At 39.5% G+C, this 27,577-nt stretch overlaps 2 protein-coding genes across 5 annotated transcripts in view; one reads left to right on the forward strand and one right to left on the reverse strand.

The window, feature by feature from the left end:
* GABPI (zinc finger DHHC-type palmitoyltransferase GABPI) overlaps nt 1-1,544 on the reverse strand; it is a 52,625-nt gene extending 51,081 nt beyond the window's left edge. The window contains exon 1 of one of the 4 annotated variants that reach the window (XM_053771592.2): nt 1,526-1,544. Coding sequence is in view for 2 of the 4 variants with exons in the window: in XM_053771589.2 (XP_053627564.1) it covers nt 955-963 (9 nt within the window). In the remaining 2 variants the exon portion in view is untranslated. Of the gene's footprint in view, nt 1-31; nt 852-954; nt 1,102-1,122; nt 1,263-1,525 lie in introns of those variants that run through there. The other 3 variants (XM_053771591.2, XM_053771589.2, XM_053771590.2) reach the window with 3 other exon arrangements.
* Nucleotides 1,116-27,496, forward strand: LOC128685090 (uncharacterized). The gene is made up of 6 exons (XM_070104450.1): nt 1,116-1,302; nt 10,587-10,718; nt 11,351-11,569; nt 18,141-18,305; nt 20,972-21,125; nt 23,346-27,496. The coding sequence occupies exons 2-6, from the start codon at nt 10,590-10,592 to the stop codon at nt 23,501-23,503; spliced, it is 825 nt and encodes a 274-aa protein (XP_069960551.1). The 5' UTR covers nt 1,116-1,302; nt 10,587-10,589; the 3' UTR covers nt 23,504-27,496.
* Nucleotides 27,497-27,577: the final 81 nt, after the last annotated feature.

Raw genomic sequence — 27,577 nt, forward strand, 5'->3', positions numbered from 1 at the left:
TAGCTCATACAAACACAGTACAAATTTATACCATTGTAAAATCCTGTACCGTCCCTGAAAACTGGGCTCCTTGCTTAAGGGAGATGAAATTTACACTGACAACAAGGAAATTAATGAAATGATGAAGCCATAATATAATTTTGTGTTCAGTGAGCCATTCATCAATCCAAACAATGACATTTCATATGAGTTTTGAGCTCCTGTTAAATATTCTGTTTTACATGGTGCCATGACCAGCTGTCACTCATGACACTAACATGACAATTTGTCAAAATTACATTATTAGAAGTTTATTGTGTGCCTGGTTATCAGATAGTGAGTGATGATGCCTCCATCACCACTCCCATACTATCTACCATTATTATTACTCCTTCATTATCTCCTCCCTTAGCATCTACCTTCCCTCACTATCCATAATTTAGTTTATATGTAGCATGGTTATTGTCCTGTCCAACATTCAGAACTTTGCATTTGCCTATATTAAACTAAATTTTGAAGTGTTAACATTTAGGTAATTGGGAGATCTTTTTGGCAAATTTAAGTATTGAGTATTTAGATTAGGGTAAGTAGATGTTTTTTGAGAAATCTTAAACTGATGTTCAGACCGAGTTACTTTAGTATTTACTGCTAATGATTTCCAAATTTTGGGGCTCTTTACGTGAATAGAGTTGTTACACAGTGTGATGTGGACACGGGGTACATCAAAATGTGATTGTGTCTTGTGTTATGATCATGTGTCCTGTTAAGGTTGGTGAGAAGTTTGAGTGTAGTGTTTATGTAGAAGGAGCAAGAATAAGTATGATAAGCATGAATAAGTAGATTTAATTAGTTGGATAACCCAATGATAGTATATCGTAGCAACGATTATATATATACACACAATATATAAATTAGAGGCGAGTTAAACGCAAATTAGAAGGCAAAAAATGTGGAAAAAAAAGAGTGAGATGTTACGTTGGTCATGATGAGCGGCCGCTGACTGGCACTTGTTGACACACCATAACAAACACACTACTGCCACGTTGTTATTCCCATTTACACCAACTTCATCTACCCCTCACTTACGACACAGGCAGCTAAACGAAGTCGAACAGATAAAACTAAGGTATAATTTTTCCATACCTCGGGTATTCAGTTAAGGAGAGATGTGTTAGTGATGTGTGGTGGTGGTGTGATGGAAATGTGACACCGCAGGCGACCGTCTGCATCAAGCCCGCCAGCCTCTCCGCCATAGTCTGGCAGCCTTCGCCTCATCTCTTCCCCTCTCATGTAGCAGTGTGGCCGCCCTCCCGCCCCGCTCAGGTAAGGTAGTGCCCCCGGCTGTTATTACCCGTGCCAGTGAACCGCCCCCCGGCCCGAGGGAAAACGAAACGGCCGCGAGGACCGCCATGGCCCAGTCCTCGGGAGGTGCCTCCATGTTGGCATTCCTGTGTGGCTGTGATGGCTGGCAACTGCACCGACGTGGCTGCCAGGGCAGCCACACACACTCATACACTCACACTCATGCACTCACACTAGCACTTACACTCTAACTCATGCTCGTACTCTTACACTCTTCCTCGTGCACTCGCACTTACTCAATACACTCGCATTTATTCATACTCATACACTCGCTTATAATCACATTCAAACTCCAACGCACTTACACTACCACTTGTCTCACTAACACTCATTACCCCGTCTTAATCACCTCGTTAAGGAAGCCTGGCACTGGCAAGCTGGATGAGGCGGAAACGTGGGAGTGGATGAAGCAGAAATGTGGGAGTTGAGGCAGAAACGGGAATGGATGAGGCAGAAACATGGGAGTGGATGAGGCAGAAACGTGGGTGTGGATGAGGCAGAAACGTGGGTGTGGATGAGGCAGAAACGTGGGTGTGGATGAGGCAGAAACGTGGGTGTGGATGAAGCAGAAAAGTGGGTGTGGATGAGGCAGAAACGTGGGTGTGGGTGAGGCAGAAACGGGTGTGGATGAAGCAGAAACGTGGGTGTGGATGAAGCAAAAACGTGGGTGTGGATGAGGCAGAAACATGGGAGTGGATGAGGCAGAAACGTGGGTGTGGATGAGGCAGAAACGTGGGTGTGGATGAGGCAGAAACGTGGGTGTGGATGAAGCAGAAAAGTGGGTGTGGATGAGGCAGAAACGTGGGTGTGGATGAGGCAGAAACGTGGGTGTGGATGAAGCAGAAACGTGGGTGTGGATGAAGCAAAAACGTGGGTGTGGATGAGGCAGAAACGTGGGTGTGGATTAAGCAGAAACGTGGGTGTGGATGAAGCAGAAACGTGGGTGTGGATGAGGCAGAAACGTGGGTGTGGATGAGGCAGAAACTTGGGTGTGGGTGAAGCAGAAACATGGGAATGGATGAGGCAGAAACGTGGGTGTGGATGAGGCAGGAACATGGGAGTGGATGAGGCAGAAATGTGGAAGTGGAGGTGGAAATGTGGAAGTGAATAAAGCAGAAAGGATAATGAGCATGGATAGTGAGGGAAGGTAGATGCTAAGGGAGGAGATAATGAAGGAGTAATAATAATGGTAGATAGTATGGGAGTGGTGATGGAGGCATCATCACTCACTATCTGATAACCAGGCACACAATAAACTTCTAATAATGTAATTTTGACAAATTGTCATGTTAGTGTCATGAGTGACAGCTGGTCATGGCACCATGTAAAACAGAATATTTAACAGGAGCTCAAAACTCATATGAAATGTCATTGTTTGGATTGATGAATGGCTCACTGAACACAAAATTATATTATGGCTTCATCATTTCATTAATTTCCTTGTTGTCAGTGTAAATTTCATCTCCCTTAAGCAAGGAGCCCAGTTTTCAGGGACGGTACAGGCTTTTACAATGGTATAAATTTGTACTGTGTTTGTATGAGCTAACAGATTTAAATTTAGGTCTTTGATTTTTTCATTTCCAGTTGTTGTCTTAAAAAATTTACAGTAATCAGAAAGCTTGTAGGATGCACAATGTTTCGGGCTAAAACTTGGTCTAGTTTTTAGGAACTACAAAGTTTTCTTAATAATTTAGATGTAGGCAAAGGTTTTATGAGGCCTCAATAAGGAAGTTCACATCTGACCTAGAGACTGTTGACTGGCCTACAGAATTCTCCAAGCCAATGGTATTGATGACTGGACAGACATTTTTCTTAACAAATTACTTAGATTATACAACAAACATTGTCCTATAAAAACGAAACAGATCACAAACAAACGGCTTGGTTGCCCATGGCTAACCAGCACCATTCTGAAATCCATTGACAAGAAACACCAATATGAAAAGCAATATAGACAGGGCTTAATACACAAAGATATTCTTAAACAACTATTCATCAGTTCTCACCGAAATAATAAAAAATGCCAAACAACTATACTACTCCAGTAGATTCACAGACACTAGAGGAGATATAAAAAAGACCTGGAAAACACTCTCTCAGATTCTAGGGACCCACAAACTGAAAAAAACCAAGAATATTGTCCTAACTAAACCTAATGAAACACCACTACATCCCACTGACACAGCTAACAAGATAAACGACTTCTTCTCAACCATAGGATCTAATCTCGCCAATAAAATCCCACATACCAATGCCCATGCCGGGGACTACCTAGATGGGAATTTCCCAAATTCCTTCTATCTTGCACCAACTGAGCCCACGGAAGTCACCGAGATTATAAAGTCACTTAAAAATAACTCAGGGAATCTGTCTCATGTCCCACCATTACTGTACAAGCGAGCGGCCCATGTCCTTTTGCATGCTATTTCATTGCTTTTTAACAAGTCACTAGAAACTAGCACCTTCCCGAAACTACTCAAGATGGCAAGGGTTACACCAATACATAAAGGTGGTGACCCTACAGACTTAAACAACTATAGGCCAATATCAAACTTACCATTGCTATCCAAAATCTTTGAGAAACTCGTGCACAGGAGACTGTATTCATTTATAATGGAACAAAACATACTCAACCCCTGCCAATTTGGATTCAGGAAAAATAAAAGCACTAATGATGCAATCATAAAAATGCTAGATCTGCTTTACACAGCATTGGAAAATAAGGAATATCCACTAGGAATTTTTATTGACCTAAGAAAAGCTTTTGACACAGTAGACCATGACATCCTACTCCACAAACTTGACCATTACGGTATAAGAGGCCATGCGCTTGCTTATTTCAAATCTTACCTTACTAATAGGTATCAGTATGTCACCATTAAAGACACAGCATCAACAACACGGCCACTTGATACTGGAGTTCCGCAGGGAAGTGTCCTTGGTCCCCTGCTCTCCCTCATATACATCAATGATCTTCCAAACGTATCCCAACACCTGAAACCCATTCTCTTTGCTGACGACACGACTTATGTCATCTCTCACCCTAATCTTGCCACCCTCAACACCATTGTTAACAAGGAGCTGATCAGAATATCGACTTGGATGACAGCCAATAAACTTACGCTTAACACTGACAAAACCTACTATATTATGTTTGGTAGCAGAGCAGGAGATGCACAAATTAACATTAAGATCGACAACACTCTAATTACCAGACATAATGAGGGCAAATTCCTAGGCCTATACCTTGACAACAACCTGAATTTCAGTACCCATATCCAACACATAACCAAAAAAGTATCCAAAACGGTTGGGATCCTCTCCAAGATACGATACTACGCGCTGCAAAATGCCCTTCTCACACTATACCACTCACTTATTTATCCATACCTCACCTATGCTATTTGTGCTTGGGGATCAACTGCAGCAACACACCTAAAGCCAATAATAACCCAACAAAAAGCTGCAGTAAGAATAATCACTAAATCCCATCCCTGGCAACACCCCCCCCCCCACTCTTCATAGATCTAAACTACTCCCTGTTCAGTACATCCACACTTACTACTGTGCAATCTACATCTACAGGACCTTAAACTCCAATATCAACCTTGACCTAAAACACTTTCTTGATAGTTGTGACAGAACCCACAGGCATAACACCAGACACAAACATCTCTATGACATTCCCCGTGTCCGACTAAACCTTTACAAAAATTCAATGTATGTCAAAGGCCCTAAAATCTGGAACACCCTACCTGAGAACTCTAGAACTGCAGACACATTCATCACCTTCAAAACTACCATTAGAAAACATCTTATCTCCCTGATACACCCCGTCAACTAACTACACGAATACCACCTGGTGGTTCACACTTACACTCACTCACCCATTTGACCATAAACAGAAATATTAATCTCAATCTTAAAATAATGAATCCTGTGATACTCCAATACTGAAACTATGTACTGTGCCAAAACAAAAGCATTCACATTGCTAAACTCACAAACTAGTATTTAGTCACTTAGCCATAATACCAACTTACCTCATAATTTGTAATATTTTAAAATTAAGATTTAAACTAAGTCTTCCCGAAATGCCTAGCCATGCTAGGTGTTCTAGTGGTACACTCTGTAATCATTATTCTACTACATGTAAACCACACAATAACCAAATTCTGTAAACTCAGCATTGTAATCCTTATAGAGAATAAACTTTGAATTTGAATTTGGATTAACTTTGGATGACACAAAATCGGTGTGGTCATTTACATTGGGGTTTTAGCTTTAACATAGGCAGCAACTTGGTGGCTTGATGGTGGGAGATACAGAGGCTGAATATTTTTTAACAATCAGAAAAGTACTAGATCCATAGGGGTATTACACTGTACATGTATAGGTAACGTGAGGCAATCAGGTTCAGTCCAAGGAAGGGAAGAGCAGATAAAGAGCACTTTGCCACCATCAAGGCAATTTGAGGAGAGAGTAAATAAATACTAAAATACCTGCAATTTTAGTTTCAGTAACAGATCCTTTGAACATTTATTGCTTTTAATGCTGTGCTGTATGTCCCTTGTAGGTTTAGTGCTTCTTTTTTATTATAATAATGATATTGCTTTTATTAGTTAAACATGTGTAATATTAAAAGGTTTTAAACATGATAACCTTCAGATAACATGTACTGTAATTTCATAAATCACTGTAGTACCACTCTACCTATTACAACTTGTACCTAAATTATTTTTTAGCATTCTCTCAATACTTCATACTAGACTTTTAAGAAAATACTATGTAGTGTAGTACTAGTCTGTTTGCCTGAAATGTTGTGCATACTAGGGGTTTACAAATTATTTTATATTTTCGTACAATGATTTGAAATAATTATTACTCGTATTATTATTAATTACTTAATTTTCTACAATGGCTGTATTAAGGAAGGTGGCTTGATGTCAGTGAGGGGCTTTTGATTCAGGGAAGTAGACCTGTCTTCCCCTCTAAACCTGTCTCCCTTTCTGCAGGTGTTGCATAACCCCTATCCCCTCAAGGGAGGTTCCTTGATGCTGATGAGGAGCTCTTGATTTAGGGAATTGGATTTGTGCTCCAGTTCCCTGAATTGAGCCTGAATACCTTGCATCCCCCCCGCACATGCTCTGTATAATCCTATGGATTTAGTGCTCCCCCATAATTATAATAATAATGTATAACCCCTATACTAATACAAATTTTTATTTCTGTGCAAAGCTTACAATGTGTGATTGACATTTCAAAAACTGTTAAGTACAAAGAAAGCCACTAACATTCCTGAATATTTTGGGCAGACTAATCAGCACTTACAGACTACTTAAAATTAGATAGGTTATGGAGTGGTAAGTTTTAATTATTCATTATTACAATAGAGTGCTAGCCAAAGTATTATAACTAATAAAATTATACTAGAGAAGTAGTAAAAAAAAGCATTACAGTTAGTACAGTTTACAAAGTTACAACAGTACAATTTTAAGCATGTATTAATATTTTACATAGAACTAGCTGCCCTAAGTTTTTTTGTGATTTCTTGATTAGTTTCATACTGGTTGAATGATTTAGTATGTGTTGGTATAGTTAAGTTTGGACGATGAGATGTTTTTACATACAGCCCTAAATTGATGGGTTTATCGCTTCCCATTCTTCAGGTGCTGCATAACCTATGTGGGTTTATTATTTACCTGTGATTATAATTATAATAATAATAATAATAATAATAAGCGTGTGCGAGCGTGCTAGATAAAAGTGAATGGAGGCAAGTGGTACTTATGTCTTAATGTGCTGTTGGAGTGTGAGCAAGGTAAATTTATTAAGGATTCAGGCTTGAGTCCTGGATGTGAAAAGTACAGTGCCTTCATTCTGAAGGAGGGGTGAGAATATTGCAGTTTGGAGGAGTTTCTGAATTGTAGGAGAGGCATGCCTCTGGCAAGACAGTAATGAGTGATTGTGAAAGTGTCTCTTCTTTTTCAAGTCACTCTACCTAGATGGGAGATGGTTGTTGTGTTAAAAAAAATGTAGTAAGGATCCTCATCTCTTGTGTACTGAACAAATAGATTTGTGCAAGATTCACAACACAGTACAGGAGTTACCTAGCACCTATAGTATGCTGGATTACATGGTGCTGAATAATCCATTAGTGTTTAATAATTTTCTGTGACTGTTAATAGTATGCTGGACTGTTTTGTTGCTAACTGCAAACTCAGAGTGATTTTGGATATTTTGGATGTTTTCAAATTTTGATATTTGACATTTGGTTACCTTCAGTAATGTCTTAAAGTTAAATACAGCATGTAACATTCTAGTTCTTTTATATGATAAGAGACTATGAATCTAGACAAGTGTTATGAATAATAATTATACTTTTATGATAATTAAGTTTAGATAATTCAGTAATGAGAATGAATTTTAGACAATTATAGTTAATGATTATACACAATACTTATTAATAATTATAGCTTATTAGAAAATCATATGCTGTATTGTATAGTGATTCTACATTACTGAAGATAATTTGAAATACTGTACTATATTAAAGTAATAGAGTAATCATGATTGTATTGTATGTACAGTGCAACCTCAAAAATCGAATGTATCACATATCTAACGTTTCGAAAATAGGACCATTTTTTCAGACAAACTGTGTCCCTATTATTGAACGCGCCCCTATTTTCGGACCGCCGGGTACGGGACCTGTCTGCCGCCCGCTCTGTCCACGTCCCCGCGCAGGCGCCATGAGCAGTCTAGCTTTGTTTATGCTTGAGTGAACACTAACCAGCGCTCTCATTCACGCATTTTACGATTATTTCGTTGTGTTTAGTGCTTGTGGGACTGTGAAATAAGCTGCCATGGGCCCAAAGAAACTTGCTAGTGGTAACCCTGTGGAAAAGAAAGTGAGAAACACCATAGATGTGAAGAAGGAAATAATACAAAAGTATGAGAGTGGTGTGAGACTTGTTGAGCTTGCCAAGATGTATGGGAAAAACAAGTTGACCATCGGTTCTATCCTGTCAAAGAAAGAACAAATCAAGGAAGCTGATGTTGCGAAAGGTGTTAATATAGGGAGTGGATGAGGTGCCTTCTTCAAAGATTAAGGAGATTTGTACCAAGTGGAATGATGTCTAAATGTTTGTGCAGAAGTACCACCCTGAGCAAGCTGAAACAAGCCGTCTTTGCAACAAGTTCAGTGACAGAACCATGTCCCATTTTAGGGAAATGTTAAAGAGGCGCCAGAAACAGAGGACTGTGGACAGTTATTTTGTGAGACAGGGGTCCAGTGACTCTCAAGCTGGTCCTAGTGGCATTAAAAGACAGAGAAGGGAAGTAACCCCAGAGAGGGCTTTACCTGAAGTCCTCACGGAGGGGGATTCTCCTTCCAAACACTAACCCCAACTCCCTCTCTCCTCCTCCCTATCTTCCAGATGCCATCACCAATCTTCAATAAAGGCAAGTAAAAATGTTATTTTATATGTATTACGAAAGCAAAAGACTTGGCAGACGATGCACCATCCCCCCAATGAAAAGCAGGGGTGTCACTAGCACGTTAAGAGACCATACAATAAGTGTCAGGGGCCCGAGACTGTTCAACTGCCTCCCAGCACACATAAGGGGGATTACCAACAGACCCCTGGCAGTCTTCAAGCTGGCACTGGACAAGCACCTAAAGTCAGTTCCTGATCAGCCGGGCTGTGGCTCGTACGTTGGTTTGCGTGCAGCCAGCAGCAACAGCCTGGTTGATCAGGCGCTGATCCACCAGGAGGCCTGGTCACAGACCGGGCCGCGGGGGCGTTGACCCCCGAAACTCTCTCCAGGTAAACTCCAGGTAATACATAATTAAAAACTATAGTATTTGTTGTATGTAAAACTGTAATTAATCTCTATAAAATGTATTTTTTGTGTGAATATTTATGGGTTTCTGGAACGGATTAATTGTATTTCCATTATTTCTTATGGGAAATATTGCTTCGAATTTCAGACTTTTCGAATTTAGAACTAGCTCCTGGAACAGATTAAGTTCGGTTTTTGAGGTTCCACTGTATGTATAGTATAATATATTGATTATATAATAACTAAAATACATGTAAACTGTACCACAGACGGGGATAGAACTCACGATCATAGAATCTCAAAATACATATGTTGAAAGTTTTGCATATGTAATGTACAGTAATTACACATAGTGATTAATATAATTACACGTAATTATATGGTACATATATTGAAAGTTTATATGGTAATTCTAATTTTGGTATTGACATCACCATTATACAGTAATGGTTAAATCTGAAGATATACTTTATAAGAAAGGTAAATTATACGAGAAAAAATAATATATAAATAGTATACATAAGGAAAATTAGCAATGTTATATCCGAGTTTTCAGGAAGGGTGATTCAAAGAAAAACCACATTCACCATCACTCAATCCATATTTGCCTCCAAAGCACTACATATCTTCTACTGTTCAGTTCCCTGGACTCCTTTTAATTATGATATTTCCATGAAAACACTCCAACAGTGCATGAAACACCAAAGCATATATATATACATGTACAGTATTACACAAATAACCCAAACATAGGAGCTTCCGACAACATTTTGGTCTGACTTGGACCATTTACAAAGTCACACTAACACTGTTTCCTCCCGTGTGTTTTTGTTCCTACCCTTTGTGGGCCCCTAGCTCTCCTGCAATGCTCCTCTTGCTTGGTTTTTGACTCCACTATTACTACTACTGCCTCTACCATTTCCTCTCTACTTCCTTTCCTACTACCTCTCTTGTCCCGTCCCTGTTTGCTGGCCTATATGTACTGCTTTCTTCTCTCCTTTCTGTTTGTGTGACTTTGTAAATGGTCCAAGTCAGACTGAAACATCATCGTAAGTTCCTCTCTCCTATGTGCGGGTTATTTGTGCATTGTTCTAGTCACGGTATTGTCTTTTGTTATTTATACATACATACATGTATATATATTCCTTCATTCCCTCCACTCAGACTATCTATTTTTTCCCAGGTCATTATTAAGTGTATGGTACAAAAGGTCTTTATTGTCTGAAAATAATTTGTAAAGATTTATCATTAAAATGTCATATTTGTGTAAGTCAGTACAGATATTTTGTTTTGAGTATTCAGCCATTTCACATTTGAATTTATTTTCCTTTTGTGAGTTATTAATTTTATGCACATACTGTATATGTGTATCCTGTATGTATATATGCATTTGTATACAGAATATGGATGGGCTGACACTGGATGTGTCACCCCTGGGTGAAGAGGGATCCCAGATGATCACCTTGGTGGACACGTCATCCCTGGATGATAATAAGAATCAACCCAATGTCCATATCCTCACTGCCCACCAGGTAATTATGTTACTTTTTTCCTTTTCATCAGGTAAGTATAGGACTGTACTCCATTTTTCATCCACCAGGTAACTATTAATCTTTATCCACCTGGTAACCAGGCCTCTGCATACTAGGGCCTTACAAATAAACATGAGAGCACTTAAACACAAACACCTGTAGTATACACTAAAATACTTACCAAACCACCTACTCACACTTATGCCAACCCATAATGACTTCACCCAGCTGCCTTCCTACATGTACTGAACTAAGCACACCTCTCCTCTGCTCCTGTCCTGGCCATTGCCTGACTGACAGGAATAAAATGCGTTCACTTGCAGGGAATAATACACATCCGCTTTCAGTATACGTACTACACAGTAAATGACATTATATATGGAGCGTTATTGCATATATAATTTTTTAATACAGTACTCCGTAATACTCATTTAAACTTCTCTGCAAACTTTTGCAGCTTCTTGTTTATATTGCACTGTTGCATTGTTTAGGCTGAAAATGTTATTCTTACAGCTACTGCTTCAAATCCATTTCATTATCTTTTTTGGACAACACATTTCCCAAACACATTAACATACATGGTAACAAAAGTGTAGAATTTTCATTTCAAGATCATTTTTTTTTATCAATAGCTAGAGAGGAACACAGCAGAGCATGATGAGAGGCATCACACTCACCTGCACCATCATCACCACCACCACCACCACCATCATCATCTACAAGCAGCAGATCAAAACCAGTCAGTTGCCAAACTCCAGCGAAGTCCCTTGCAGAATAGTCCACACTGCTTGGTCTGCAATGCCAAACTGGGAGTGTCTGCAAGGGGTGCCATGGAGGTCTTCTCTGATAAGGTAAATTATCATCTGTCATATATGGTGCAGTATTAATATGGGTATTTATTTCCATAATGAATAATTATCAGCCTGTAGATTATACCTCTCTCATATTGCATTGTTTCATAAGGGCATGGTTAATTGTTTTTAACATTGGTTTTACTAAATAAGGTGTGGGGAAACCCACAGCACATTCAGTTAAAGCTGCTAAAAAGTAACATATGGATGGGTGAAACTGTGTTCCTTTACCATGTAAAATGTGGGAGATTTGTAACTAGTGTTAATAGTGTGTAGTTTTATATAGCAGTACAGTACTTCAAAAAAATTATTTTCTCTTACTTTAAATTTATAAAATAAAATCTTGCTGAATGAAAATTTAGCAGTAATTTCAGGATTGTAATTTTCTTCATTAAAATGCTATTCATGACTATTTTCTTTTCTTGCATGTTTTATAATGAAACTTTAATGTGATAGTCATTGACTGCTGCATTTATACATTTAAGTTTCTTTTATCTATTTGCTAATATGCCAGTAATGATTTTCTGATGATGGACTTGTAAAATTTGTTAGAAGAGTGTAGTAATGTTTCTTGTAGCCTATTAGAGCTGAGTATATAAATATATACATATCTTTCTTCTTTCAACAAATTGGCCATATCCCACCAAAGCAGGGTGGCCCAAAAAGAAAAGCAAAAGTTTCTCTTTTTTAATTTTAGTAATGTATACAGGAGAAGGGTTACTAGCCCCTTGCTCCCATCATTTTAGTCGCCTCTTACGACACGCATGGCTTACAGAGGTAGAATTCTGTTCCACTTCTCCATGGAAAATATATACATATTTTTTTTTTTTTTTTCAACAAGTCAGCTGTCTCCCACTGAGGCAGGATGACCCAAAAAAGAAAGAAAATCCCCAAAAAGAAAATACTTTCATCATCATTCAACACTTTCACCACACTCACACATTATCACTGTTTTTGCAGAGGTGCTCAGAATACAACAGTTTAGAAGCATACACATATAAAGATACACAACATATCCCTCCAAACTGCCAATATCCCAAACCCCTCCTTTAAAGTGCAGGCATTGTACTTCCCATTTCCAGGACTCAAGTCCGACTATATGAAAATATACATATATCATGGATTATTTTGTAGCAAGGCACAAAGTATTGGCTTTGCTGTCTTCTAGGTACAGTACTTTCTGAAGCAGTTACAGTAATTCTTTAACTGTTAATTAACAGGCAGAGATGATGATTGTTTTATTCACAATGTATTGTATTCATTATCTCACTACCAACAAGTGTGTCTTTGAGGTAGCACCTTTACCTCTCATATGAAGAATCTGCATTCAGTCCTTCAATCCCTACAGCACCAGTTGCAATGTTGGGTACATTACCTTAGACCTATTACCTCTATTCACTTAGCAACCCTGTTGCTTCCTCACTGAGCACACCTGTTGCTTCTTCACCTAGCAATAAGAAGGTATATGGGTGTTGGTCAACTTCTGTGGGTCACATCCTGAAGAAGAGGATCAAAGACCCCAGTGGAAATAAGTTGGACATGGTGGCTTAATTCAACAAATTCCAATTTAAAAACATAGTAAATATAAATACTGTAGGCATTCTATTAATCACATCTCTAGGCCTCTCTTATATAACACTTGCTTTCCATTTTGAATCCACCATGACACAAAAAAATCAGTGTTTTACCCTATGTCTTGGTTAACAAATATAACGAAGAATGATTAGCAGACATAATAAAAACACACAAAACAGAACTAGGAGGACAGGGTACTCTTCCTCAGGAAAATTTTCAAAAATCAAATATTTTTGCCAGTTTGTGTGTATTTCAAGCTGATTGAATATCAAATTGACCAAAATTGACTCTATTTCACTATTATGTTTTCCATTCTATCAACTGATACTGAGAAATAGCCAATAAACCATTAAAAGTAGAAATCACCTCAAAGTTTCTATTTTAAACCAAACATAAGATCAGAAGTTCGCCTTCCCCATCATGAACTGTGTGGGGCAGGATTTTTTTTATTCTGTGCATACCCACTGTACAGACCCATTTATTCATATCTAGGCCAAACTTTACTGCTCACAGCATATTTGGGGGCACTGTGCTTAAAATATAGATTTATGTGAGTGACACCTATACAGATATGACAGAGTGAACAGGCAAAAGGGGGGGGGGGGGTTGGCCTGTACATTGCAGAGTCACTTGTTTGCACAGAACTGCTTAATGCCTCAAATGATGTAGTGGAAGTTTTAGCAGTAAAGATTGAGAACCAAAACCTAGTCATTGTGGTAGTCTACAAGCCTCCGGATGCAACATCCCAGCAATTCCAGGAACAGCTGCTAAAAATTGACCACTGTCTGGAAAATCTTCCAGCTCCTGCACCCAACATCTTGCTCCTGGGGGATTTCAACTTAAGGCACCTAAAATGGAGGAATATAGCAAATAATATTGTTGCAGTAATAACACCAGGAGGCAGCTCTTATGAAAACTCACACTCACACGAGCTTTTAAATCTCTGCACAAAATTCAATTTAAACCAGCAAATAATAGAGCCTACTAGACTGGAGAATACACTAGACCTCATCTTCACTAAAAATGGTGATCTGATAAGAAATGTCACCATATCAAAAACAATATACAGTGGACCCCCGCATAACGATGGCATCACATAGCGATTTTTCCGCATACCGATTACTTTTATCGCAAAATTTTTGCCGCGCATACCGATTAAAAACCCGCTTACCGATTTTCGTCCGAGACGCGTCCAATGTGCCCTCACATGTGCCGGCCGTCCCATTGTTTACCAGCCAGCCTCCGCGGTAACATCCAAGCATACACTCGGAATATTTCGTATTATTACAGTGTTTTCGGTGCTGTTTCTGGAAAATAAGTGACCATGGGCCCCAAGAAAGCTTCTAGTGCCAACCCTGTGGTAAAAAGGGTGAGAATTAGTATGGAAATTAAGAAAGATTTTGAAGGGTTTGGGGCTAACCCTGAGAAGCCTATGCCAGTTGTGGAATCCATTGTGCCTACTTCAAAGATTAAGGAAATGTGTGCACAGTGGGTTGAACTGCAAACCTTTATAGATGAAAATCACCCTGACACAGCTGTTGCAAGCCGTGCTGGTGACTATTTCAATGACAATGTTATGGCCCATTTTAGGAAAGTCTTGAAGGAACGGGAGGTACAGATTTGTTGTGCGACAGAGGTCCAGTGACTCTCAAGCTGGTCCTAGTGGCATTAAAAGAAGAAGGGAAGTAACCCCAGAAAAGGACTTGCTACCTCAAGTCCTAATGGAAGGGGATTCCCCTTCTAAACAGTAAGAAGATAATGCTCTCCCCTCCTCCCATCCCATCAATCATCACCAGATCTTCAATAAAAGTAAGTGTCATGTAATTGTGCATGCCTTTTTCAGTTTGTGTGTATTAAAATTAACATTTCATGTGGTAAAAAAAAATTTTTTTCATACTTTTGGGCGTCTTGCACGGATTAATTTTATTTCCATTATTTCTTATGGGGAAAATTCATTCGCATAACGATTATTTCGCATAACGATGAGCCCTCTTGCACGGATTAAAATCGTTAACCGGGGGTCCATACTCAGATCACAACATAATTGAGGTTCAGACATGTATGCGCGGAGCCCCAGACCGACATAATGAGATTAGTCACGAAGGTGCATTCACCAAATTCAACTTCAATAACAAAAACATAAAGTGGGACCAAGTAAACCAAGTCCTAACCGATATAAGCTGGGAAGATATACTAAGCAACATAGACCCCAACTTATGCCTAGAACAGATTAACTTGGTGGCACTCGATGTATGCACAAGGCTTATTCCTCTAAGAAAAAGGAGGAGTAGATGTAAAATAGAAAGAGACAGGTGCTCCCTTTACAGGCGACAGAAAAGAATAACAGAGCGGCTAAAAGAGGTCAATATATCTGAAATGCGTAGGGAGACACTGGTCAGAGAAATAGCAAGCATCGAACCTAAGCTAAAGGAATCTTATAGGAGTCAGGAATTGCGGGAAGAACTAAAAGCCATAAATGAAATCGAAAGAAACCCGAAGTATTTCTTCTCCTATGCCAAATCAAAGTCGAGAACAACGTCCAGTACTGGGCCCCTACTTAAACAAGATGGGTCCTACACAGATGACAGCAAGGAAATGAGTGAGCTACTCAAGTCCCAATATGACTCAGTTTTTAACAAGTCGCTAACCAGACTGAGAGTCGAAGATCAAAATGATTTTTTATGAGAGAGCCAAAGAATTTGGTTAACACAAGCCTATCCGATGTTATCCTGACGCCAAATGACTTCGAACAGGCGATAAATGACATGCCCATGCACTCTGCCCCAGGGCCAGACTCGTGGAACTCCGTGTTCATCAAGAACTGCAAGAAGCCCCTATCACGAGCCTTTACCATCCTATGGAGAGGGAGCATGGACACGGGGGTCGTCCCACAGTTACTAAAAACAACAGACATAGCCCCACTCCACAAAGGGGGCAGTAAAGCAACAGCAAAAAACTACAGACCAATAGCACTAACATCCCATATCATAAAAATCTTTGAAAGGGTCCTAAGAAGCAAGATCACCACCCATCTAGAAACCCATCAGTTACACAACCCAGGGCAACATGGGTTTAGAACAGGTCGCTCCTGTCTTTCCCAACTATTGGATCACTACGACAAGGTCCTAGATGCACTAGAAGACAAAAAGAATGCAGATGTAATATATGCAGACTTTGCAAAAGCCTTCGACAAGTGTGACCATGGCGTAATAGCGCACAAAATGCATGCTAAAGGTATAACAGGAAAAGTCAGTCGATGGATCTATAATTTCCTCACTAACAGAACACAGAGAGTAGTAGTCAACAGAGTAAAGTCCGAGGCAGCTACGGTGAAAAGCTCTGTTCCACAAGGCACAGTACTCGCTCCCATCTTGTTCCTCATCCTCATATCTGACATAGACAAGGATGTCAGCCACAGCACCATGTCTTCCTTTGCAGATGACACCCGAATCTGCATGACAGTGTCTTCCATTGCAGACACTGCAAGGCTCCAGGGGGACATCAACCAAATCTTTCAGTGGGCTGCAGAAAACAATATGAAGTTCAACGATGAGAAATTTCAATTACTCAGATATGGTAAGCTCGAGGAAATTAAATCTTCATCAGAGTACAAAACAAATTCTGGCCACAAAATAGAGTGAAACACCTGGTGGCTAAAGCTCCCGCTTCACACACGGAGGGCCCGGGTTCGATTCCCGGCGGGTGGAAACATTTCGACACGTTTCCTTAGTCCTGTTCACCTAGCAGCAAATAGGTACCTGGGTGTTAGTCGACTGGTGTGGGTCGCATCCTGGGGGACAAGATTAAGGACCCCAATGGAAATAAGTTAGACAGTCCTCGATGACGCACTGACTTTCTTGGGTTATGGTCCGGGGATCCGAACGATCTTGTCAAAGACCTGGGAGTGATCATGTCGGAGGATCTCACCTTCAAGGACCATAACATTGTATCAATCGCATCTGCTAGAAAAATGACAGGATGGATAATGAGAACCTTCAAAACTAGGGAGGCCAAGCCCATGATGACACTCTTCAGGTCACTTGTTCTATCTAGGCTGGAATATTGCTGCACACTAACAGCACCTTTCAAGGCGGGTGAAATTGCTGACCTAGAAAATGTACAGAGAACCTTCACGGCATGCATAACGGAGATAAAACACCTCAATTACTGGGAGCGCTTGAGGTTCCTAAACCTGTATTCCCTGGAACGCAGACGGGAGAGATACATGATTATATACACCTGGAAAATCCTAGAGGGACTAGTACTGAACTTGCACACGAAAATCACTCACTATGAAAGCAAAAGACTTGGCAGACGATGCAACATCCCCCCAATGAAAAGCAGGAGTGTCACTAGCACGTTAAGAGACCATACAATAAGTGTCAGGGGCCCGAGACTGTTCAACTGCCTCCCAGCATACATAAGAGGGATTACCAACAGACCCCTGGCAGTCTTCAAGCTGGAACTGGACAGGCACCTAAAGTCGGTTCCTGACCAGCCGGGCTGTGGCTCGTACGTTGGTTTGCGTGCAGCCAGCAGTAACAGCCTGGTTGATCAGGCTCTGATCCACCAGGAGGCCTGGTCACGGACCGGGCCACGGGGGCATTGACCCCCGGAACTCTCTCCAGGTAAACTCCAGGTAAACACTAGCTTCAGTAATATAGATCTATGTGGGAGACAGTGACTGGGTTAATCCCTCAGGTTAATCCAAATAAAAAAATCATGCATGAAACCTGGTATTCTTGACATTTTATTTACATAAAACTGCAAGAGTAATTTTACTCATATGGAAACAGTTTGATATAAAATTTCTTTCATTTGCAAACTTCACTTCAGCATTTTTTAAATTTTTTCAATAATATTGTATCAAACATATAATAGTGGCATCAGCTACACCTACGTGAAGAGTTATATTTTCTAAAATACAAACTCAACTTTCATTTCAAGAGTTTGCAATCCTTTGTTTTGCTTATGCTAAAAGAATTTGTCATAACAGGCAAAGACATCACATCGTCAGCTGCAGGTCCACACTGTGCTGAGTACCATCGTCAACCAGGACCTTAGTGCTTTGGTTGCCCACTCAAGTATTGTATGTAAAAAGTGCTTCAAACTCATCGATGACATAGACTCTTTAGAGGGTCAGCTTATGAACATGAAGCAGGCAAGTGAAACAATTGTACTATAAATTTATAAATGTCTAGGGTAGTACATTTTTACGTATATAGCTACATGGTGGTTGCAAAAATAAACTTGTATCTTTTCTACACTTTACATTCACTTATAAAAGTAATATTGCTACCAGCTAACTACCTCAAGTGTTTCTGTTAGCCACTGATATTTCTCTTCCTTAATTACTATTTTACAATATTTTTCAGTAGCACCTCATTTTCTGGTTAATTTGATTTTTAGTTAATAGGCCTCCTGTTGAATAGTGGAGCATAATTTGCCCCTCTGGCTAATTAGTTATACCATATGTTAACAATATGCATATATAAAATACTGTATATAAAATATAAAATACTGTATATAATTACACAGTTACTCAAAATTATATTATGTTACACAAATAACCCGCACATAAAAGAGAGAAGCTTACGACGATGTTTCGGTCCGACTTGGACCATGGTCCAAATCGGACCGAAACGTCGTCGTAAGCTTCTCTCTTTTATGTGCGGGTTATTTGTGTATCGTTCCAGTCACGGTATTGTGCCTTTTTTGTTATTTATATTATGTCATGGTAGTTTTGATTTGTCAAAAAACTCACATTATGTAATTGTAGTATTTTGCTGATTATACATAAAAAACACTATAATATTTGGTTAATGTAAGCTTCAAGAGATACTTCTGGCTTTTCCTGATTTTCCAGTACTCTTTAAACCTATTGTCTTCATATCATCTTTTTAAACCTCTGTCATCTTTCTCACAGTTATTAATGTGCAAAAAAAAAAAAAAGCATGATTATTCTTCTGATTGAATATCACTTCATAATTACAGTGAAGAGTCAGTTGTGAGTGTGGGGGAAGTTCGTGAGGCAGTAGGTAAAATGAAAGGGGGTAAGGCAGCCGGGATTGATGGGATAAAGATAGAAATGTTAAAAGCAGGTGGGGATATAGTTTTGGAGTGGTTGGTGCAATTATTTAATAAATGTATGGAAGAGGGTAAGGTACCTAGGAATTGGCAGAGAGCATGCATAGTTCCTTTGTATAAAGGCAAAGGGGATAAAAGAGAGTGCAAAAATTATAGGGGGATAAGTCTGTTGAGTGTACCTGGTAAAGTGTATGGTAGAGTTATAATTGAAAGAATTAAGAGTAAGACGGAGAATAGGATAGCAGATGAACAAGGAGGCTTTAGGAAAGGTAGGGGGTGTGTGGACCAGGTGTTTACAGTGAAACATATAAGTGAACAGTATTTAGATAAGGCTAAAGAGGTCTTTGTGGCATTTATGGATTTGGAAAAGGCGTATGACAGGGTGGATAGGGGGGCAATGTGGCAGATGTTGCAAGTGTATGGTGTAGGAGGTAGGTTACTGAAAGCAGTGAAGAGTTTTTACGAGGATAGTGAGGCTCAAGTTAGAGTATGTAGGAAAGAGGGGAATTTTTTCCCAGTAAAAGTAGGCCTTAGACAAGGATGTGTGATGTCACCGTGGTTGTTTAATATATTTATAGATGGGGTTGTAAGAGAAGTAAATGCGAGGGTCTTGGCAAGAGGCGTGGAGTTAAAAGATAAAGAATCACACACAAAGTGGGAGTTGTCACAGCTGCTCTTTGCTGATGACACTGTGCTCTTGGGAGATTCTGAAGAGAAGTTGCAGAGATTGGTGGATGAATTTGGTAGGGTGTGCAAAAGAAGAAAATTAAAGGTGAATACAGGAAAGAGTAAGGTTAAGCATGATTATTCTTCTGATTGAATATCACTTCATAATTACAGTGAAATAAATGGAAAATAGCCCAGACAGATAAATGGTTTATTTTGCATCATGTTGAATGAGTGAAGGTTGGAAGCAGTGAAGTCTTCATTTAAACTAGAGTTTCCAGTTATAACTGCCTGGAAATCAATAAGATGTAGCTGTATTTCATGCAAAGTAATCAAAACATAGGTTGTGAATGTTACAATAAGGTAGAGGCAGTGGAGTTGTAGTATCTAGGGGTAATGTGTGATGTAAATATTATGTAGAGAATTCATAGCTTGGAGATTAGGAGATGCAAGGTTAGTAAGAGTGTTATTCAGAGGGCTGAGGAGAGGGTTGTTGAGGAGGTTTGCACATTTCAAGAGGATGGAGCAAAGTAGGATGACTTGGAGGGTGTATAAATCTCTACTGGAGGGATTGGGGGATAGGGGTTGTCCTAGGAAAGGTTAGGGGAGGGGGTAAATGAGGTGTTGTGTGCGAGGGGGCTTGGACATCTAGCAGGCATGTAAGATGGGAGTGAGTTGAGGCAAAGGGTTTTTGGGACTTGACAAACTGTTGGAGTGTGAACAAGGTAACACTTGTGAAAGTTTTCAGAGAAACCATTTAGCCAGACTCAAGTCCTGGAGGAGGGAAATACAGTGACTGCACTCTGAAGGGTGGGTGAGTATATTTTTAATATAGAGGAGCTTTTAAACTGTAGTATTGGCATACTTGTAGCAAGACAGTGATAGAGTGAATGCTGGTGAAAGTGCTTCTTTTTTCAGATCACCCTACCTCAGTAGGAGACAACTGGTGTGTTAAAAAAAAATTAAAACATGATGATCCCCAAGAACTTTTTGGGTTAGCCTATTCTCTTTTATATTTTGATCATTAAGCTAAAAAAATGCATGAAAGTATAAATGATATGTTTTATCACTCAGGTGGTAACTAACAAGTACATGAGGACCTTGGCCTTGGTGAAACAGGATTGTCTTGAGGAGAGTGTAGACAGTGTGCTGGAAGAAGACTCCCTCAACTTAGAAGCCTCTACTCTTACTAAAGATGATAAGGATTTCAAGGTGTATATGGGATCAGGTTAGTCTGTGTGTGATATCCCTAATAAGATAGGAAATGCAAGCCAGTTCAAATGTAGAGTATCTTGAATATCTCTGTATTAAATATTTTCTTCCCAACTGAAACCACGTGAAAATGCATTTTCTGATTAAATCTAAATACAGTTTCATAGACCTACTGGTTGCCACCTTATGCTTAGGACTTAAGTATTTATGTGGTTTCAATCTTAGAAAACAATGCAAATGTCAAAAACATGAATAATATTGTGGGAGGAAGCAGGCAGTGGAGCACTCAAGAGAGAGAGGGAGTGGGTATGTTAACATGTCATCTGTAATGACATCATTTTAACTAAATTTTTCCTCATCTCACCTTCAACACTATACACAATTTTCCCACCCAATCCATTAGTTCTTCATAATTATTTATTTTTCTCATTGCATGATGTTTTTATTCAAAGAAAGGAGGAGTAGGAGAAGAAAGAAGAAAAAGGGGAAGCATTGGAAGAGAAGCAGTAATACTACTGTAGTAGTATTAGCCATCGCCCAGCACGCTTTAACATTCAGAATATGAATGTGAAGGATACATCTTATAATTATCTGTTTACAGTTACATGAATAGAGTTATGCTTGTTGTGTTATATCTTCTATATTTAATCTACTGTATCATATACAGTAATTTAATTTTCATTAGTTGTAAGTTTCACTTTTCTCGGTTCTACCAGTTTATAAAGATTTACTTCATAATACAGTGGAACCTCAAATATCGAACTTTCTTCGGTCCAGAAGGCTGTTCGAGTGCCTTTACCGAATGAATTTATTCCCATCAGGAATAATGTAAATTAGATTAGTCCATTTCAGACCCTCAAAAATACACTTATAAAAGCACTTGCAAAAATACACTTACATAATTGGTCGTGTTGGGAGCAGTTCGATTTTTGAGGTTCCACTGTAATTATCCATTTGACTCGTGTTGTTCTTCAGATTACATCTATGGCTTCTAGTTCTCCTGTGAATGGTTTTAATTTTGGTGGCCATTTTGTGACTCGCCTTGATCTTTTTCTAGATTGTTTTGCATGTTTTTGTGGGTATGGACACTATACCACTAATGTGTATTCTAATTTTGGTAACATTTTGTGAACGTTTATTTTATCATTTCCCCATACATAAATCCAAAGTTTGTTTTAAAGTTGGCTTGTGTAGCACATGGATTTTATTTTTTTCAACAAACAGGCCATATCCCACCAAGGCAGGGTGACCTAAAAAAAAAAAATGAGTTTCTCTAGCACATGGATTTCACGTGATTTAATTAACATATTCTTCTAGGGACAATCTTTTGTCAGTGATGACTTTTAGGTCCTTCTCATTGTCTGATACTTCTAATATTTTATCACACTATATTTTTCATGTGAATCATTTTGCTTTCTCATCACTTCCATTATGTGGTCCTTGGCCACATTAACCCTTTCAGGGTCCGTCCCGTAGATCTACGGCTTTATGGTGAGTGTCCAAACCGTAGATCTACGCCATGAGCTCAGCTCACTCTGATAAACTGTGAGTGGTACATTTGGGCCTAGATATGAGAGAATACATCTATGTGGTATGTGTGCACCACATAAAACAGATCCTGCAGCACACTGTGTATAATGAGAGAAAAAAACTGAAATCATGATTTTTTGATTAAAACAGCAACTTTGCAGTGTTTTTTCGTATGTTTTTTATAGTTGTATTTGATTAAATTCCATCAGTCACCTGACTTCCTCAACCTATCCAAGTCTTCTTGTAAGGATTTAGTCATTGTTATCACTTATTATATATACAGAAACTTGGCACCATCAGCAAACATATTCATATAAGTTTTTATTCATTCTGACGAGCTATTTACATATATTTTTTAAACAGTCTAGGCATGTACTGTTCTTACAGCACTGCACTGGTGATATCAGCTTTTGCATTTTCCTCTCAAACACACAATCTGTCATCCACTGTAATAATCGGCTTTTTATTCATTCTTTGTTTTGTAGATTCCAGAGTAGTCTCTCATGAGTAATTCTGTTGGAATTTTTCTTGAAATTCAACTAAACACAATCTGCTTATCCCTCTCTTTTCTTCAATTTTTGTAACTGTTGTAGTATAATAGCTTGATATGTTTAATATACTGTATATATATATATATATACAGTAACATAAATATGATACACAGACACTTTTAATCTTTGAATTTAAATATCTTGTTTACCGGCAGGTGGTGGAGGACGTGTTCGTCGAGGGCGTCGAGGAAGAGGACGAGGGCGACCTCCTAGTGTAAAACTTGAAGTGAAACAAGAAGAACCTGTGGAAGTTATTACTGGTCTGGCAGCCAGCGAGTCTGTTGAGTCATTGAAACACCAGGTATTAAAGTAAACATCATACTGTGTCCATTGACATAGCATGTAAAACAGATTTACATGGAAAAGTACTGAAAGATCAGTATGAAAACACAGTGGTGCAGGCTGAAGTTCTGCTTAACATGACCAGCTACTGCCCATCAAACCAATGTAGTTATACTAGCTACCAGCTGGTTTAATGAAATAAAAGGGGATATAAAAAAGGCCTGGAAAAACACTAACAAGTCATAGGCTCTGAAAAATTAACCAAAACCAGAGAGATTGTTCTAACCAAACCAAATGAACATCCCATCCATAAATAGCAAAAAAAGGCACAATACCATGACTGGAACGATACACAAATAACCCACACATAGAAGAGAGGAGCTTATGATGACGTTTTGGCCCGACTTGGACCATTTACAAAGTCACACTAACGAGAAGGAGAGGAGGATGGGTATATATAGGTAGGAGGTGGTAGTGGTAGTAGTGGAGGTAGAAGGAAGTAGTAGTGGGGAGGTAGTAAGAGTAGGAGGGGCCAATCAAATACTACTAAGAAAGAGGAGCACTGCAAGGGAGCTGGTTCCCACAGAGGGTAAGAGCAAGAACACAGAGGGGGGGAAAACAAATAAATAAGTAAATAAAGAAGGAACAAATACACAGGGCAGAAGAAAGACAACCCAAAGGAAAAAAAGGAAGAAGGAAAGGGGAAGAGGGAGAAGAAGAAAAAAAGGAGGAATTAGGTTAGGTCTTTGAGTGTTCTGAAGTTTGGAGCATTTTACAATGCAGTGGGAGAGGAAGGCATCTACAGAGATGAAGCCGGGACTAAGATTCATACAAGGAAAGTTGTGTAGTAGGGAGGATTCAACCAGACAGTGACTGTTAAAGTTGGAAGTAGGGAAGACAGTTTTAGCAGAAGACCAGTCAGTAGGATGGCTGTGATCTCTGACATGGCAGAAAAGAGCATTATTAGTGTTGGCAAGCCTAACACTATTTTTTGTGCTCCTTAAGTCTGTCAGAAAGAGATAGACCAGTTTCTCCAAAGTATTGAAGAGGACAGGAGGAATAAGAAATAGAGTAGACACCAGGAGCATCTGTAGAGGGAGGAGGGTATGAACGAGATTAGTGCGAAGAGTGTTAGTCTGGCGGAAAGTAAGTTTGATGTCTAAGGAATGGAGAGAGTTGTTGAGATTAGAAAGACCAGAAATGTAGGGAAGACAGAGGACAGAAGAGTTCCAAGGAGTAGAGAGTTTGGGAGAGAAGAAATTACATTTAGCACGTGAGAAGGCAGAGTCTGTGAAATGGGAAGGGTAGCCAAGATGAGAAAATGAATTATGAAGAGTAGAAATTTCTGATTGAAGGAACTGAGGATCACATATGCAGAGAGCACGGAGAAAGAGGGAAATAAGAACACTTTTCTTGACAGAGGAAGCATGATAAGAAAAGTGGTGAATGTACATGCCACTGTGCATAGGCTTGCGGTAAATGGAAAAGGCAAAAGCTGTATCTGAGCGGTGGACATGAACATCAAGAAAAGGAAGCAAGGAATTAGATTCCCATTCATCTTTAAACTTAATGGAAGGGGCAAGATTATTAAGAGCATCAAGAAATGGTTGGAAGAAACAAGAGTCATAAGGCCACAGAGCAAAGATGTCATCAACATAGTGGAGCCAGAGTGAAGGGCGCACATCGATAGTAGGAAGAACCGTCTCGAAGTATTCCATGTAAAGATTAGCAAGGACAGGAGAGAGAGGAGAGCCCATAGCGACACTGAAGGTTTGAGAATAATATTTCCCTTGGAAGGAAAAGGAATTAGAGTCCACACAGAGGCAGATAAGATCAGGAAAGACATAAGTAGGTATAGTGAGATGAAGAAACCCTTCATTGGCCTTCTCTAAGAAAATCAAGGACATCATCAAGAGGGACATTGGTGAAGAGGGACTCAACGTCAAGACTAAGCATCTTACAGGTCGGGAGAGAGCGAACCCGTTCAATGAAGTTTTGAGAGTGACGGAGGTGGGCAGGAGAAAAAGTACCAAGCCAAGAAGCAAGAGAATGAGAGACAGAACCTCTAGAGGATATGATAGGACATAGGGGAATATCAGGTTTATGGGTTTTGGGAAGGCCATAGAAATAGAGCAGAGAGGGACAGATGACACGAAAACGTTGAACAAAGTCTAAGTCAGGAGGACAGAGGTCGGACAGAGTCCTAATTTTTTGTTAAAAGTTCTCTTAATGCGATCAAGAGGGTTGGAAATGAGAGGAGTGTAGGTACGTGAGTCAGAGAGCAAGACATCAGCTTTACGGAGGTAATCCTTGCGATCAAGGATAACTACCGAATTACCTTTGTCAGAAGATAGTATGACAATGTTGGTATTGGATTTAAGAGAAGAAAGGGCAAGTTGGTAACTGTGCAGAAGGTGGTGGTTCTTTGAAAACAGACTATCAAGAGCAGGAAGGAGTGTGCCACAAAAGGTGGACAAGTCAGGAAGATTATGAGAGTGAGACTGATGAAAAGAATCAAAACAGCTAATCAGGGCAATACCAGCACGAGAGGTAGGTGAAGTGGCAAAGGAAAGACCAAAACCAAGAAGCTCAAGCTCATATTGAGAGAGTGAGACAGAAGACAGGTTAGTAACACAGTCAGTAAGGGAGAATTTAGACCAAGGGCTATCTGAGATGAGACGTTGAAGTTTATTCCGTAGTTTAGAGGAATGAATTTGGGAATTCAGGCGAGCAGTGTCAAAAGCAATGGTAGAGAGAAGGTTACAGAGATCTTGTGGAAGAGAAGCGAGAAGAGCACGTTGACACTGACGGAGAGTAAAGAAGGCATCTTCAACCTGAGACTTTGTAGAAAAGATGAGCTGTTGAAGAAGGAGACGGGCACGGTCAGGAAAGGGAGTGCCCAGTGGGCTGGGTTTCAGAAAATGGAAGAAAGGGGGCAGAACTTGTTTAGCAAGACAGTCACGCAAAGAGTGAAGCTGATTCTTACCATGCCTGGTAGCAATGAGAGCAGCCTCATAAGAACGGAATATTTGTGTAACATCCCATCCAGCTTGCTGAGCCTAATAAACTAAATGATTTCTCCAGGACCTTAGGATCAATCCTAGCCAGCAAAATCTAAAATTCCAGTGTCCAAACTAATAATTACCATAATAGAAATACCCCTATATCTGTTTTTTTTTTTTAACACATTGGCCACCTTCCACCAAGGCAGGGTGACCTAAAAAAAGAAACACTTTCACTGTTATTCATGCTATCACTGTTTTGCCAGAGGCACGTAGATAGGACAATTCAGATAACCCTCCAAACTGCAGATATCCCCACTCGTAATATTTTTTTTATTTCAAGAAACTGGCCTTATCCCACCCAGGCAGGGTAACCGAAAAAGAAAGAAAAGTTTTTCTTTTTAAATTTAGTAATTTATTCAAGAGAAGGGGTTACTAACACCTTGCTCCCAATTATCATCATCATCATCATTATTATTATTATGATTATTACCATATGTACCATATACATAAAATTTCAATGCATATGATGAAAATATAATAGGGGAATAATAATATTTATAATTCAGGCTTTAACAAATTCTTTTTTTTTTTTTTTTCAACAAGTCGGTCGTCTCCCACCGAGGCAGGGTGACCCAAAAAAAAGAAAGAAAATCCCCAAAAAGAAAATACTTTCATCATCATTCAACACTTTCACCACACACACACATTATCACTGCTTTTGCAGAGGTGCTCAGAATACAACAGTTTAGAAGCATATACGTATAGAGATACACAACATATCCCTCCAAACTGCCAATATCCCAAACCCCTCCTTTAAAGTGCAGGCATTGTACTTCCCATTTCCAGGACTCAAGTCCGACTATATGAAAATAACCGGTTTCCCTGAATCCCTTCACTAAATATTACCCTGCTCACACTCCAACAGATCGTCAGGTCCCAAGTATCATTCGTCTCCATTCACTCCTATCTAACACGCTCATGCACGCTTGCTGGAAGTCCAAGCCCCTCACCCACAAAACCTCCTTTACCCCCTCTTTCCAACCCTTTCGAGGACGACCCCTACCCCTCTTTCCTTCCCCTATAGATTTATATGCTTTCCA

This window comes from Cherax quadricarinatus, chromosome 5, assembly GCF_038502225.1.
Source record: "Cherax quadricarinatus isolate ZL_2023a chromosome 5, ASM3850222v1, whole genome shotgun sequence".
NCBI classification, from domain to species: Eukaryota; Metazoa; Arthropoda; class Malacostraca; order Decapoda; family Parastacidae; genus Cherax; species Cherax quadricarinatus.